The 16,044-nt window shown below is 45.8% G+C and overlaps 1 protein-coding gene across 4 annotated transcripts in view; it reads left to right on the top strand.

Annotated features, from left to right (window-relative positions):
- Nucleotides 1-1,406: 1,406 nt before the first annotated feature.
- The window catches only part of LOC431003 (E3 ubiquitin-protein ligase KCMF1-like), a 102,698-nt gene continuing 88,060 nt past the window's right edge, over nucleotides 1,407-16,044 (top strand). For 2 of the 4 annotated variants that reach the window (XR_003072116.3, XM_025144585.3), the window contains exon 1: nucleotides 1,539-1,749. Coding sequence is in view for 3 of the 4 variants with exons in the window: in XM_025144585.3 (XP_025000353.1) it covers nucleotides 1,734-1,749 (16 nt within the window). In the remaining variant the exon portion in view is untranslated. Of the gene's footprint in view, nucleotides 1,485-1,538; nucleotides 1,750-16,044 lie in introns of those variants that run through there. The other 2 variants (XM_025144583.3, XM_025144584.3) reach the window with 2 other exon arrangements.

Here is a 16,044-nt window from a genome sequence, read left to right on the forward strand (position 1 = left end):
TACATATTCAACAGGTTACCTTGAACCCCACTACATATTCATTAATCAAGTCCCTCCCCCCTGGCGCATGCATTGTATTCTCCTCTGGGTGGTTGCATCCCATTCTGGTGGTCCCTTGGGATGAAGTAAACACTCTTCCTCATTATGTCTTCTTGAACTTTAGTCTACTTTTCTCCTCGCTATCATAATCCTTGCTGACTAGGTTCATCCCTTCCTCATTATCTTGCTGACAAGGAGACTGGGGCCTATTTTCTCCTATCTCCCTCCTCCGGTTTCCTCCTTATCTTGCTGACAAGGAGGCTGGTACCTATGTGTTTCTTGCCACAAAAGAATGCTCCTGTGGAATTTAAGCACTATGCAGAACCTTTGCTGCAAAAGAGTGCTCTTGTGGAATTTAAGCTATAAGCAGAACCCAGACCCCCTTTCTATTCTATCAGAGTAAGCAGAATCGAAACCATCCAAGCAGAATCAAACCCCCTTTCATCAAGCAGAATCAAGTGGAATCAAGTCCCCCCCTTTTCTCAAAGGGCAGGTCATTGTTGTTGAAGACAGAGGCTAAGAAGGCATTAAACGTATCTGCTTTGCCTATGTCTGTATTTGTGATGCAGCCATCCTCATCAAGTAGTAGACCATTTTTTTTCATCTAATCCTCCTTTTGCTGTTAACAGTTTTTTTAAACAGTTTTTTTAAAGAGACCCCTTCATTGATTACATTCTTTGTATGTCCTTGCCTTTATATAAAAATAAAGGAGAGAGTTCTTATGTAAACATCCTTTCCATTTGATAGTAGAAATGATGAATAGAGTTGTTTTCTTATTAAAAAAAAATCTATAAGAGGCCAAGGACAAATATGGGGTAAACCCTTTTTACTGATGGAGTCTGCGTGGCATTCTGCACCCTGATCAGAGGCCTATTCAGTGCTGCTGCACATCTTGGGGTTCCTAGTTTCTGAAGGGTCATAAAATGATCTTCTTTAAAGTGTTGCCTCTAATAGATAGTATTTTATATGATACAGTACAGAATTGAAGTGCCTTTTTTACTCAGGTTATCATAAGCCTGCACCTCCTGGTGCACTCTCACCTTTTTCTCCGAAACTCCTATCTCCCCTTCCCCCCCCCCTTTCACCTCTCCCATCTCATATCCAAACCTCTTCTTTCTCCCTTCCCCTTTAACCCCTTTCTCTTTCACCTTCCCCCTTTCCTCAAAGCCCCTCTTCCTTTATCCCTTCCCTTACTCGCCCCTCTTCCCTTCTATCCCTCCCTCTGCCTCCTTCTCCCTCCCTCCCCCTACCCCTCTTCCCTACTCTCCCCACCCCCTCCTTCATTCTCCCTTCCACCCCTCCCCCATCCAATCCATTCTTCCCCTCCACTCACAGGAAGAAAAACAAAGGGGTGTGTGGATTACAGCGGCGGAAGCGGAAGGCATAGCTAGGATCCGGCAGGGCCTAAGATTCTCTGTATCGCGGTGCCTGAAAAATCGCTGTTGGTAGATCCACCCCTTCCACCTCCTCCTCCTCCTCCTCCTCCCCCCCCTTCCCCCGAGGGAGGGAGCTACAGTGAAGCAAGCTGAGGCTGTCGGAACAGACTCCTCTTTGCCTTCTTTCTCATTTCAATTGTTTATTTGCTTCACGACAGGGGCTCAGTGTGTAAGGAGGGAGGGACCTAAGCTGGAGCGACGCCTGAACAGTCCGGTGGAAGCCTGGGGATAGGCCTGGGCTGCAGCCTCGAAACTAGGATGTCCCGACATGAAGGTGAGAGATCTAAGGGTGGGGGTGGTTGGCGGCAGGGAAAAAGGAGAGAAAGAGAGAAAGAGAGAAAGAAAGAAAGAAAGTATCCTTGAGCTCCGCACGGCGTTAGGGTTTGGTATGTTGCCGTGTGAGGTCGGTCAACATGGCGGCGCCGCCGTCACAGCGCGGGGCCTGTGGAATCAGTCGCGGAAAGTGGCCATGGTGGGAGGAGGAAGGCGATGACCAGGCCCCACTTTGCAGTGTCATGGGAGGAGAGGCGGTGGCCGTATCCATTACGGGTAGGCCCCGAGTCCCTTTTCTGTCGCCAATAAGTGCGCACGCTGGATCCGTGCTCACTGAGGTTGAGGAGCTTGCTGCAGCTTAAGACAGGTCTCTGCTCTCTGTCACTTCTCACTAGTTTGTGGTTTGGACCTTGCCTCTGTCTGGACAAGAAGCGTGTCCGAGGCAGAAAATAGAGGAGAAGAAACAGGAGAACAGTTTATTTTCACTTCCCTTACTGCACTGTTTGAAGGATGTCCCTAAGGGAATTTGTTTTTGGGAGGAGAGAAGGAAAGTTCAAGGTGTATGAGAGTGGGAGGTGTGTGTTGAGGTGGCTTGCTGACATCCTGTGAGTTATGAATATCACAGTGTGAAGGGAGAAGGGGTGCAGGAGGGAAAGAGGTGGCAGGCTTGGCATGATATGCTCCCTGTGAAGAAAGTATCTCCAAGTTTCTTAGGGTAGGGAAGTGGAGAAAGGACTGTGGTGCATGAGATGCAAGGAAGGTAGTGCTTGAGGGGAGGCAATGCAAAGAAGGTGGCATGACATTTAGGGGAAGTGGATTGTCTTGAAGTCTTTGTTAGTATAGTTTGCATGGCAGGTGGAGAAAGAACTCATGCATACAATTGGCTGTGGTATTGGGAGAAAAAGAAATTGCACGATTCTCAAGGCTTTGTTTATGTGTATTTTGATGGCTTTGGCAGGTTGAGAAGTAATCTTTTGTATTTTAAAAGAAGATACATGTTGATGTAGTAGTATAGTAGCAGCTTTTGTAACATTAAGATAGTTAATCGTACATATATTTCTGTTTGCTCTTATTCCTCTGTATTCTTATGACTTTTTGTGGATAGTTAAAGATTAATCAGGAGGAAAAAAAAAAGCCGTGAGAAGTATGGAGGAAAAATTGAAAGTTTCTTGAAAGGTTAATTTTTTTTCTGTTAGGAACTAAATTTAATACCTGCCTCCATACATGATTTAGATTATCTGTAGAGCTATGAAAATAATCCTTTTAAAAGGAATGGAGACATCTTTAATCTTAATGTTTTGAAAACAGTGCACTAGAAAAACTATGTTAGTGATTAATAATACTGATTTCTAGATAGTGGGTTGGTAGCTTGATGCCAAAATAGAACATGATAGATCTTTGCATATTGTTAGTGTGAGTGTTCGCATATTGAAGACCAGTTTTGCCTGAATCTGCTAACACTTCTGTAGTAAAGGTACCAAGTCCTCTTGGTTCTTTTATGATACTTTTTATTTTTTCCTAAAGAGGGAGAGTTGTTGGATTATCTGCGTCATTTGTAGATAATGAGGCAAATGCTAACAACATTCAGTAAAATAAGGGTTAATAACAAAGTTTATTGGTGTGGTTTTATTGAAGAAAGTACTTTGTAAATTGCTGTTCTGATAGATATCAATGGTATGCAATTTAAAGTATTGTAGTATGATGCAGACTTGTTAGATTGCTATGAATCAAGCTACAAAAGTGGTGTTGTATTCTCTGATTGTTCAGTGTTAACTCTTATAAATCTCTGAAATGCTGTTAAATGGTAGTACTTGTTAAAAATATTTCAGTCTTGGAGTGATGCTTTAATAAAGGAAGAGAATTATCAAAATACTTTTTAAAGTTTGTTTCTGATAGAGATTATATGTAGGTCGCTTTGAAAGTAATACCTCCTATTTATTTCCATGGAAACTATAACAAAGAGCACAGTAACACTATTCGATATAGAAAATTCTTAGCTATAAAACACTATTTTTCAACATAGTCATCACTATTAGCCGATTCATAGGGATGAACTGATTGAGACAGTTTTCATTTTCTGGTTTGACAGCTGTGCATGGCCATCTGGAATCTGGCTTGTCTTTCACGTTGCTGTCATCACTGCTGAAAAGCATTGCCCACTGCCTCACTGTCTTGACATCCACTGTTTGGTCTCCATCAACATTCAGCAAGTGTTGATGAATGTCAATGGGTACCATTTTTTCACATGGAGGAATTCAATTACACACATTCGCTTCATACGCACTTCCATGTCAAACACTATTTTGTCAGGCTGCACCCCTGCTGCCATCTGCTGCACAGCAACAAAATGTAATGGAATATTGTTGGGAGGGTTCAATCTCTACTGCCATACCACCAACATCTGCCTGTGACTGTGTGGGCCAACATAATAAAATAGGAGGCACTACTTTAGAAGCACCTCTTGTATTTTTGAGATTTTTTTTTTTGCTTTTTTTTTTTTTTCCCTAGTTGATATTAGGTTTTATTTGTAGGGAAAGAAGGAGAAAATATATTTTTTTGTCTTTATATTCAGCAAAAATCAAAGTATGGAAATAATGGGAAGTGTGTTTTCTTTAGAAATGGAAATAGTTATCCTCTAATATCTTAAAAGTGTTTTTCTGTTGTTACACTGTTGACATAAACATCTTGAAATATATTAAAAGAAAATCTATCAAAACTGCTGAGATATAAAGCTGCACTAGCAGTTGTACTTGGAGAGATTTGTATAGAAAAGTGATTTGTTTTGAGTTTTCTTTATGATTTTATTCCTCATTTAAAAGTGAACATGTTAATTTTAAATTAGTTACAGGGTTAGAATAAGTTACGTTGATATAGGATCTGTGGCTGCAAGTTGATGGAAGTTGTTTTTGGAAAGATAAGGTACAGGAGAAAAGCGAGCTTCAGCCATATCAGTAAATTTTATCTCTGTTGCCTGTTCTTGTAAAAATGTCTTGTTCTTGAAGTTACAAAAAGGGGTTGGTTCAGTTATCAAGTTCTTGTCAGAATTGGTGTTGTGATGGAAAAGGATGTATTTGACAAGATAAATGATGGAGAATGTGGAATTCATGTGTCTCAGAGCTCTAAAGTTTTTGATAGAGTTGTAAACTTAATTTTTATTAGGGTCTCTTGGCAATTCCCTTTGTCACAGTGTCTTACCTCTAGATCTGTATCCATGATGGGGACAGCAGGCCCACCAGCTCAAAAAGGGGGGGGAAGGGGAACAAAAGGGGAAAAAAAACATGGCAACAATCTGAGGAGGAAAATTAATTTAATAATTATAATAGAAGAAAGACAAGTTAATTGAGATTGAAGCTAATAAATCAAACAAATGAGAGTTTCTGAAAATTGAGGTTCTTACTCTGATCTTCCAGGGAGCAAAGAGAGAAAGTCTTGTGAATTTCAGTCAGTTTTCATCTTTCCCACTGACCAAAAGATAGAAATGGAACAGTGAAGTCTTCTGGGAGCTGTAGTATATTTTTTTTCTCTTCTGAGACAGGTAAACAGAACTGTCAACAATCCACGAAACTGCAGCATTAACTCTAACTCCCAGTGTACTACATGATGTTATGATGTGGAATACCAATAACAAAAAATCATAAAACCACAACAGCTTTGTGGTGAGAAATTGTCATGTTGTGAATCAGAAGTTCGTTGGGAAACAGGGAAAGAGTAGACATAAACAGTAGGTATTTTCCTGGGGAGTAGGGGAACCATGTCAGAATAGGCCCCCTGTGCAGGAACAAGAGGCCACTAAGCGGGGACTGTAGAGGAGCAGGGATATTTCCTTAGTGCGTGTGGAGAAATCCTCAATGGAGCTGGCTTCTGATATGAACTGCTGCCTATGTAGAAAAGCTCTTGCAGGAGAAGTGTGAGGAAGGAGCATGGAGACTAGTTATGAACTAACCAGACTCCCCTATTCTACGCTCCCCTTGTGACACTCAGCAATAGAGATCATACAATTGTTTGAGTTGGACGGGACCCTTAAAGGTCATAGAACCATAGAATGGCCTGGGTTGAAAAGGACCACAATGATCATGGAGTTTTAACCCCCCTGCTATGTGCAGGGTCACCAACCACTAGACCAGGCTGCCCACAGACACATCCAGCCTGGCCTTGAATGCCTCCAGGAATGGGGCATCCACAACCTCCTTGGCCACCCTGTTCCAGTACGTCACCACCCTCTGTGTGAAAAACTTCTTCCTAATATCCAACCTAAACCTCCCCTGTCCCAGTTTAAAACCATTCCCGCTTGTACTATCACTCTCCACCCTTGTAAACAGCTGTTGCTCCTCCTGTTTATACGCTCCCTTCAAGTACTGGAAGGCTACAATAAGGTCTCCCCGGAGCCTTCTCTACTCCAAGCTAAACAAGCCTAGTACCCTCAACCTTTCCTCATGGGAGAGGTGCTCCAGCCCTCTGATCATCTTAGGGGCCCTCCTCTGGACCCACTCCAAGAGCTCCATGTCCTTCCTGTATTGGGGGCCCCAGGCCTGGATGCAGTGCTCCAGATGGGGCCTCACAAGAGCTGAGTATAGGGGCAAAATCACCTCCCTCTCCCTGCTGGCCACCCCTTTTTTGATGCAGCCCAGAACATAGTTGGCCTTCCGGGCTGCAAGCGCACACTGATGGCTCACGTCCAGATTCTCGTCCACCAGGACCCCCAAGTCCTTCTCTGCAGGGCTGCTCTCAAGGAGATCTTCCCCCAGTTTGTATAAATACCTGGGATTGCCCCGACCCAAGTACAGCACCCTGCACTTGGCCTTATTGAACCTCATTAGGTTTTCAGGGGACCACTTCTCCAGCCTGTCCAGGTCCCTTCTAGATGGCTTCCCTTCCTTCCAACGTATCGACTGCACCGCTCAGCTTGGTGTCATCTGCAAACTTGCTGAGGGTGCACTCAGTGCCATTGTCTATGTCGTTGATGAAGATGGTGAAGAGCACTGGTCCCAAGACCGACCCCTGAGGGACACCGCTTGTGACCGGCCTCCATCCTGACACAGAACCATTAATCACAACCCTTTGGCTGTGTCCAGCCAGCCAGTTCCTAATCCACTGAACAGCCCATCCATCAAATCCACACCTCTCCAATTTAGAGAGAAGGATGTGGTGAGGGACCATGTCAAAGGCTTTTGTCAGAGTCCAGGTAGATGACATCCATCACCCTTCCCCTGTCCACCAAAGCCGTCAGTCCATCATAGAAGGCCACCAGATTGGTCAGGCAAGATCTGCCCTTGGTGAAGCCATGCTGGCTGTCTCGAATCACCTCTTTATCCTGTATGTGACTTAACATAGCTTCTAGGAGGATCTGCTCCATGATCTTCCCAGGCACATCGGTGAGGCTCACTGGCCTGTAGTTCCCCGGATCCTCCTTTCTCCCTTTCTTAAAAATGGGAGTAATGTTTCCCTTTTTCCAGTCACCAGAGACTTTACCAGACAGCCATGAATTTTCAAATATGATGGAGAACGGCTCGGCAACCACATCAGCCATCTCTTTCAGGACCCTGGGATGGATATCATCCGGCCCCATGGACTTATACACATTCAGTTTCATGAGCAGGACTCAAACTGGTTCCACCGTTACAGTGGGACAGAAACTACTACCCACACCCTCACCTAGAGGCTCGTGGTCCTGGCAGACACGGGAAGCCTGACCACCCCTGAAGACTGAGGCAAAGCACTCACTGAGTACCTCAGCTTTTTCTATGTCTGAGGAAGCCAGCTCACCGTTACCTTTCATCAGAGGGGGAACACTCTCCTTGGCCCATCTCCTCCTGCTTATGTACCTGTAGAACCCCTTCGTGTTATTTTCACATCCCTTGACAAGTTCAGCTCCATCTGTGCCTTGGCTTTCCTAATCCTATCTCTACACTCACGGACAACAGCCCTGTATTCCTCCCAGGACACACAACCCTGCTTCCACCTTCTGTACATTTCCCCCTTTTCCCTCAGTTTAAGCTGCAGGTCCTTGCACAGCCATGATGGTCACCTGCCTCCCCTGCTTGACTTCTTCTGCTGGGAGATGGAGAGCCGTTACGCTCTCAGAAGGGTGTCCTTAAACCTAGGGTCCTTTGTCTCCTAGTCCAACTGCCCTGCAATGAGCAGGGACATCCACATCTTGATCAGGTTGCCCAGAGCAGGTCCAGCCTGAACTTCGTATGTGTCCAGGGATTGGGCTTCTACCACATCTCTGGGCAACCTGTTCCAGTGCCTCACCACCCTTTTTGTAAAAAAACTGATTCCTTATATCCAGTCTGAGTCTCCTCTTCTAGTTTGAAACCATTTCCCCTTGTCTTGCCACAGCAGGCCCTGCTAAAGAGTCTGTCCCCTTCATTCTTATAGCCCCCCTTTTAGATACTGAAAGGCTGCTATCAGATCTCCCTAAAGCCATCTCTTCTCCAGGCTGAACAGTCACAGAGATAGAATGTTTGGTAATGTAGGAATGAGGTTGAGCCTAGGAAGAAGGGTTGGATTGCCGGAAAATAGTGTTCAGTTTATTGGCTACACATTTATTGCCTAATTTATGTCTGTATTGGTTGTATTTTAGAAAAAAAATTACTTGGATGTGGATCTTCAAATTGCTGGGGATCTCAATATAGATAAGCTTTTCTGAGCTGGACTTCTATGACTGTTAGAACTAAATCTCTGAATGAAGTCCTTGCAGCTAGAATACAGATTTGTAAATTTGACTATTAAAAGGCATGCATCAGAAAAATTCAAGCTGTCCTTTAAGGAGATCAAAGGTTTGCAAAAGTAAGCTATAGAGAATGCAACTCTATCAATTACTATTTAAACTTATTAAAAAAATAAACAAACAGAAAAGCCACCTAGACTTGATTCTATACTGCTATCTGAAGTTTAATTGGGAACAGGGAATCTGTAGAGCACAAATGCTTAGAATCATTGAATCGGTAAGGTTGAAAAAGACCACTATGATCATCTAGTCCAACCGTCAACTCACCACCACCATGCCCTCTAAACCACATCCCTCAGTGCCACATCTACCCTTTTCTTGAAAACCTCCAGGAATGGTGACTCCACCACCTCCCCGGGCAGCCTGTTTCAGTGACTTATCACTCCTGAGAAAAAAAAATTCCTAATATCCAAACTGAACCTCCCCCTGGTACAACTTAAGGCCTTTACCTCTCTTCCTATCACTAGTTAGCTGGGAAAGGAGGCCAACTCCTATCTTGCTACAACCTCCTTTCAGGTAGTTGTAGAGAGCTAGAAGGTCTTCCCTAAGCCTTTTCTTCTCCAGAGGACATAATCCCAGTTCCCTCAGCCACTCCTCATAAGACTTGTGTTCCAAACCCTTCTCCAGCTTTGTTCCCCTTCTTTGGACACGCTCCAGTGCCTCAATATATTTCTTGCAGTGAGAGGTCCAAAACTCAATACAGTACTCAAGGTACGACCTTAGCAGTGCTGAGTACATAGAGATGACCAACTCCCTGTTCCTACTGGCAATACTATTTTTCACACAAGCCAGGATGCCATTGGCCTTCTTGACCACGTAAGCACATTGCTGGCTCATGTTCAACTGGCTGTTGACTAATACCCCCAGATCCTTTTCCTTTGTGCAACTTGCCAACCACTCTGCCCTAAGCCTGTAACGATGCATAGAGTTATTGTGGCCAAAGTGCTGGACCTAGCATTTGGTCTTGTTGAAACTCATACAGTTGGCCTCAACCAATTAATCAAGCCTATCCAGATCTTTCTGTAGAGCCTTCCTACTCTCAGGCAGATGAACACTTCCTCTCAACTTAGTGCCATCTACTAACTTACTGAGGGTGCATTCAGTCCCCTCGTGCAGATCATCAATAAAGATATTAAACAGGGTCAGCCCCAATACCAACCCCTGAAGAACACCACTAATGACTGGTTGCCAGATGGATTGACCTCCATTCACCAATGCCCTCTGGGCTTGCCCATCCAGACAGTTTTTTACCCAGCAAAGTACATACCTGTCCAAGCCATAGGCTGCCAACTTATCCGGGAGAATTCCCTTCTCAGGGAAACAGAGGGCCCCATTTGCATACCTGACCCAACCGATAGGGATGTGTGCTGCCTCCCCAGGGCCCGCGTCAGGGACATCACCAAAAACTCCCAGATCTGGTTCACTCCTCTGACTACTACCCACTATTGATAGTTCAGGTAGGCAATGATGAAATTGCCAAGGGAAGCCTGTGAGCTGTCAAAAAGGATTTCAGGAGTTTAAGGCAAATGGTTGAAGGAGAGGGTGTGCAAGCAGTATTTTCCTCTGTCCCTTCGGGGGTGGTGTCATGGAGTTATCTAGATAAATCTGAGCCTGTGACAGGAGGGCAGTAGGCTCGTGGGCCCCCTGGCTTTCCGAAAAAAAAAAAAAAAAACCAGAGCAGCGGCAATGGTCTAAGAAGGAGAACTTATTTTACTAACTATGATATCGGAATGCAGGATGACACGATATAATACAATCTAATTGAAAGTAAGGATAATAAACCAAATAAAATAAGAGACAGAGAAAAAGAGAGAGTTTCCGAAACCGAAAGCCCTACTTGATGAAGGCGCATGGCTTGGAAGCACACCCACTCCTCTCCCTGGCAGCAATTGAAAGCGAAAGACTGTGCGCAACCAGATGACGTATCTTCTCTGACCGTGAGGTCCTCTGGAGTATGTAGTTCTTCTTCTCTTTTGTCCATGATGTTATGATGTGGAATACCAATATCAAAATTACAACACTATGACATTCCACCCCTTATTCTACATCATTATATCATGCTTAATATATATACATAGAACTACTGACTGCACTCCCCCAACATCAAATTCCCTTGTGGTACTCATTGAACATCCCCATCTTTCTGCATCACCCACCAAGTGGAGCCAGGTCCCTGGGCAAAAACAGTTCCACGGAGAGGTCTGCCCTTTCCAGAGGCTTTTTATCCCAACGTGCTCTTAACATGTACTACAGGGACCTTCTCTCCCTCTACAGTATGTAGGGAGCTGGATTGGGTAGGACCATCATGATTGATAGATCCTCTAGTGTTGACCAACCAGGTGGCTTCTGCTAGATGCTTCTCCCAGTGCTTAAATGTTCCACCACCCATTGCTTTCAGCATAGTTTTTAACAACTCATTCTATCGTTCAATTTTATCAGAAGCTGGTGCATGATAGGGAATATGATAAATCCATTCAATGCCATGTTCTTTGGCCCAAGTATTTATAAGAGAATTTTTGAAATGAGTCCCATTATCTGATTCAATTTTTTCTGGGGTGCCATGTCACCACAGGACATGTTTCTCCAGACCTAATATGGTGTTTCTGACGTTAGCATGGGGTACTGCATATGTTTCAAGCCACCCAGTGGTCGCTTCCACCATGGTGAGCACATAACGCTTACCATTGCAAGATCGTGGCAAGGTGATATAGTCAGCCTGCCACGCTTCCCCATATTTATACTTCTGCCATCGCCTTTCCTCCCCGAGAGGTTTCAGCCTCTTGGCTTGTTTAATTATGGCACATGTTTCACAGTCATGAATAACTTGTGCAATAGCGTCCATAGTTAAGTCCACCCCTCGGTCTCTAGCCCACTTGTATGTTGCATCTCTTCCTTGATGCCCCAAAGTCTCATGGGCCCACCGAGCTAGAAATAATTCACCCTTGTTCTGCCAGTCCAAGTCTATTTGAGCCACCTCAATTCTGGCAGCTCGATCTACCTGATGGTTATTTTTCTTTTCTTCAGTAGCCCGACCCTTGGGCATATGAGCATCTATGTGACGCACCTTTACCACCATATTCTTTATTCAGGCAGCAATGTCTTTCCACAGTTCAGCAGCCCAATCAGGTTTACCCCTCCCTTGCCAGTTATTTTGTTCCCACTGCAGTAACCATCTCCATAAGGCATTTGCCACCATCCATGAGTCAGTATAAAGAAAAAGCATTGGCCACCTCTCCCATTCAGCAACATCCAAGGCCAGTTGGAGAGCCTTTACCTCTGTGAACTGACTTGATTCTCCTTTACCTTCAGTGGCCTCTGCAACTTGTCGTGTGGGGCTCCACACAGCAGCTTCCCATCTGCAATGCTTCCCCACAATACAACACGATCCATCTGTGAACAGGGCATATTTCTTCTCATTTTCTGGTAGTTCATTGTATGGTGGCGCCTCTTTAGCTTGTGATACCTCTTCTCCTGGCGATGTTCCAAACTTTTTGCCTTCAGGCCAGTCCATGATCACCTCTAAGATTCCTGGACGACTGAGGTTCCCCATTCGAGCTCGTTGTGTAATCAGTGCAATCCACTTGCTCCGAGTGGCATCAGCCGCATGATGGGTGGAGGGAACCTTTCCTCTAAACATCCAGTTCAGCACCTTCAGTCGAGGTGCCAGAAGGAGTTCCGTTTCAGTACCGACTACTTTGGAAGCAGCTCGAACCCCCTCATACGCGGCTAAGATTTTGTTCTCAGTTGGGGTGTAGCACTCTTCAGACCCCCTGTATGCTCGACTCCAGAATCCCAGGGGTCGACCTCGGATCTCTCCTGAGGTTCTTTGCCACAAACTCCAGGTGGGTCCTTTCTCTCCAGTAGCAGTGTAGAGGATGTTCTTTACATCCTGTCCCATCCGTACTGGCCCCAGGGCCACGGCACGGGCTATGTCCTGTCTGATTTGCTCAAAAGCCTGCTGCTGTTCAGGACCCCACGTAAAATCATTCTTCATCCTCGTCACCCGATAAAGGGGGCTTGCAATGAGGGTGTCGTTTGAAACATGTGTTCTCCAAAAGCCCACCAAGCCCAGAAAAGATTGTGTCTCTTTCTTATTAGTGGGCGTAGACATGGCAGTGATTTTGTCAATCACATCTGCTGGGATGTGACGGCACCCATCTTGTCCCTTTATACCTCGGAACTGAATCTCCTGGGCCGGTCCTTTCACTTTGCTTCACTTAATAGCAAAGCCAGTTTGCAGAAGGATCTCGATTATTTGCTCCCCTTTCTCAAAACCTTCCCTTGCTATATTGCCCCACACGACAATATCATCCATGTATTGCAGGTGCTCAGGAGCACTGCCCTGTTCCAATACAGTTGGGATTAACCCATGGCAAATGGTTGGGCTGTGTTTCCACCCCTGGGGCAAACGGTTCCAGGTGTACTGAACGCCCCTCCAGGTGAAGGCAAATTGCGGCCTGCACTCTGTGGCCAGAGGAATGGAAAAGAAGACATTAGCAATGTCAGAGGTAGCATACCACTTGGCTGCTTTTGACTCCAGTTCATATTGGAGTTCTAGCATGTCCGGCACTGCCGCACTCAGCGGGGGTGTGACTTCATTCAGGCCGCGGTAGTCTACCATCAGCCTCCATTCTCCACTGGCTTTACGCACTGGCCATATGGGGCTGTTAAAAGGTGTATGGGTTCTGCTGATCACTCCTTGACTCTCTAGCTGACGAATCAACTTATGAATGGGGAGCAAGGAATCCCTGTTGGTGCAATACTGCCGTCTGTGCACTGCTTTTGTGGCAATTGGTACCTGCTGCTCTTTTACTCACAGCAACCCCACAACAGACGAATCTTCTGACAGGCCAGGCAAAACAGACAGCTGCTTAATGTTGTCTGTATCTACAGCAGCTATTCCAAAGGCCCATCGATACCCCTTGGGATCCTTGAAATGCCCCCTTCTGAGGCAATCGATACCAAGTATGCATGGAGACCCTGGGCCAGTCACAATAGGGTGTTTTTGCCAGTCTTTGCTAGTGAGGCTTATTTTGGCCTCCAACACAGTCAGTTCTTGAGAACCCCCAGTCACTCCAGAAATATGGATTGATTCTGTCCCTTCACGATTCGAGGACATTAGAGGTCACTGTGCACCAGTATCCACCAGTGCCTTATATTTCTGTGGTTCTGATGTGCCAGGCCATCGAATCCACACAGCCCAATAAACTATTATCACTTTTTCCCTCCGACTAAGGGCAGGGCCCCTCTGTTTGTTACCTGTGCTAACTGGAGCAGCTACACCGCTGGTTGATCTGATTTGTAATTCTCTCACCCATGCTCGCAGTGCAGGAGTAGCTTTATCATGCCACTTCCTCATGTCTTCTCCATGGTCACGGTGGTAACACCACAAGGCAATACGCGATGCAGTCCTTCTGTTGTTCCTTGCTTGAGCAGGAAAGCATTTGCCTTTAATAGCTGGGATTTTTGATGATACAGGTGAGGAGGAGGGTCCATCACTTTTAATTAATTGGATTTTCATTAGTTTGATCAGTTCTTTCATTAGGCCCCTTTGCTTATCCTGATCTTCGTCAAATGTTTCTGATACTACTTTGGGTTCATCACGATTAATCAATAGAGACATTTGCTCTTGCACTTCATCCAGACTGTTTGCTACTTGTGAGATGGCTGAAATGAATGCGTGAGATGGGGGTAGATGTTCATAGTTTTGGAGTGTAAGAATCAATTCGAAAACTAGGGGTCTTCTCTGTTGGTCCTCGTAGCTGTGGAATGTTGCTACTAGTGTGGGGGTGTATCTTTCTGGTGCTGCTCTTGTAAGTTTCTGCCATATGTCATGTGTTGTCCTCACTCTCTTCGGATCATGGTTTTGGCATTGATCATTAGGAGCAAAATTAGGGTCAACAACATTTCCACCATGGCTATTTCCCTCAAATACTGGATTCCTTTTTCAATTGTATCCCACGTTTTCACCACAGGCCTCAGACTGTCTTTGTAGGAATACCTTTCCCTCACAGATATTAACATTCATTCCCAGAGGATTGCAGCTCCATCCAAACATCTACTAATTCCCCTGTCAATAGATTTGTCTCTGGCAATGTCTCCTAGTTGGCAGGCTTCATTAACATCTAGATACAAGTTACTGGCCCCGCCATCCCAACAGCGAAGCAACCAGGTGACAAGAGTTTCATTCGGACGCCGTGTAAACTCCTTTCTTGAACTTTGGATTTCAGTCATGTTCAGAGGTTGACAAACAGTAATAGAGATCATAGAATCATAGAATCGCTACGGTTGGAAAAGACCCGCAGGATCATCCAGTCCAACCATTCGTTCGCCCTTCACCAATGGTTCTCGCTAAACCATGTCCCTCAACATAACATCCAAATGCTCTTTGAACACCACCAGGCTCGGTGACTCCACCACCTCTCTGGGCAGCCCATTCCAGTGCCTGACCACCCTTTCAGAGAAGTAGTATTTCCTAACGTCCAGCCTGAAACTACCACGGCGCAGCTTGAAGCCATTCCTTCTAGTCCTATCACTAGTCACACGAGAGAAGAGGCCGACCCCCAGCTCACTACAACCTCCTTTCAGGTAGTTATAGAGAGCAATAAGGTCTCCCCTGAGCCTCCTCTTCTCTAGACCGAACAATCCCAGCTCCTTCAGCCACTCCTCATAAGGCCTGTGCTCCAGACCCCTCACCAGCTTTGTTGCCCTTCTCTGGACACGCTCCAGGGCCTCGATGTCTTTCTTACAGTGAGGGGCCCAAAACTGGACACAGTACTTGAGGTGCGGCCTCACCAGTGCTGAGTACAGGGGGACAATTACTTCCCTGTTCCTGCTGACCACACTATTTCTGATACAAGCCAGGATGCCATTGGCCTTCTTGGCCACCTGGGCACACTGCTGGCTCATGTTCAGTCTAGCGTCTATCAGTACCCCCAGGTCCATTTCCTCTACGCAGTCTTCCAGCCACTCTGCCCCAAGCCTGTAGCGTTGCCTGGGGTTATTGTGGCCAAAGTGCAGGACCCGGCATTTGGTCTTGTTGAATGCCATCCCATTGGCTTCAGCCCAGCTATCCAGCCTATCCAGATCCCTCTGTAGGGCCTCGCTACCCTCAGGCAGATCAACACTTCCAGCTAGCTTGGTGTCATCTGCAAACTTACTGAGGGTGCACTCAATGCCCTCATCCAGGTCATCAATACAGATATTAAACAGGACAGGCCCCAGCACCGACCCCTGGGGAACACCACTCGTGACCGGTCGCCAGCTGGATTTAACTCCATTCACCACCACTCTCTGGGCCCTGCCCTTGAGCCAGTTCCTTACCCAGCCAAGAGTGTATCTGTCCAAGCCACGGACTGCCAGCTTCTGCAGGAGAATACTGTGGGAGACAGTGTCAAAGGCTTTGCTGAAGTCTAGGTAGACTACATCAACAGCCTTTCCCTCATCCACCAGACGGGTCACTAGATCATAGAAGGAGATCAGGTTGGTCAAGCAGGACCTGCCCTTCTTGAACCCATGCTGGCTAGGCCTGATCCCTCAGCTGTCCCACACATGCCGCGTGATCTC

This window comes from Gallus gallus, chromosome W (genome assembly GCF_016699485.2).
Source record: "Gallus gallus isolate bGalGal1 chromosome W, bGalGal1.mat.broiler.GRCg7b, whole genome shotgun sequence".
Taxonomy (NCBI): Eukaryota; Metazoa; Chordata; class Aves; order Galliformes; family Phasianidae; genus Gallus; species Gallus gallus.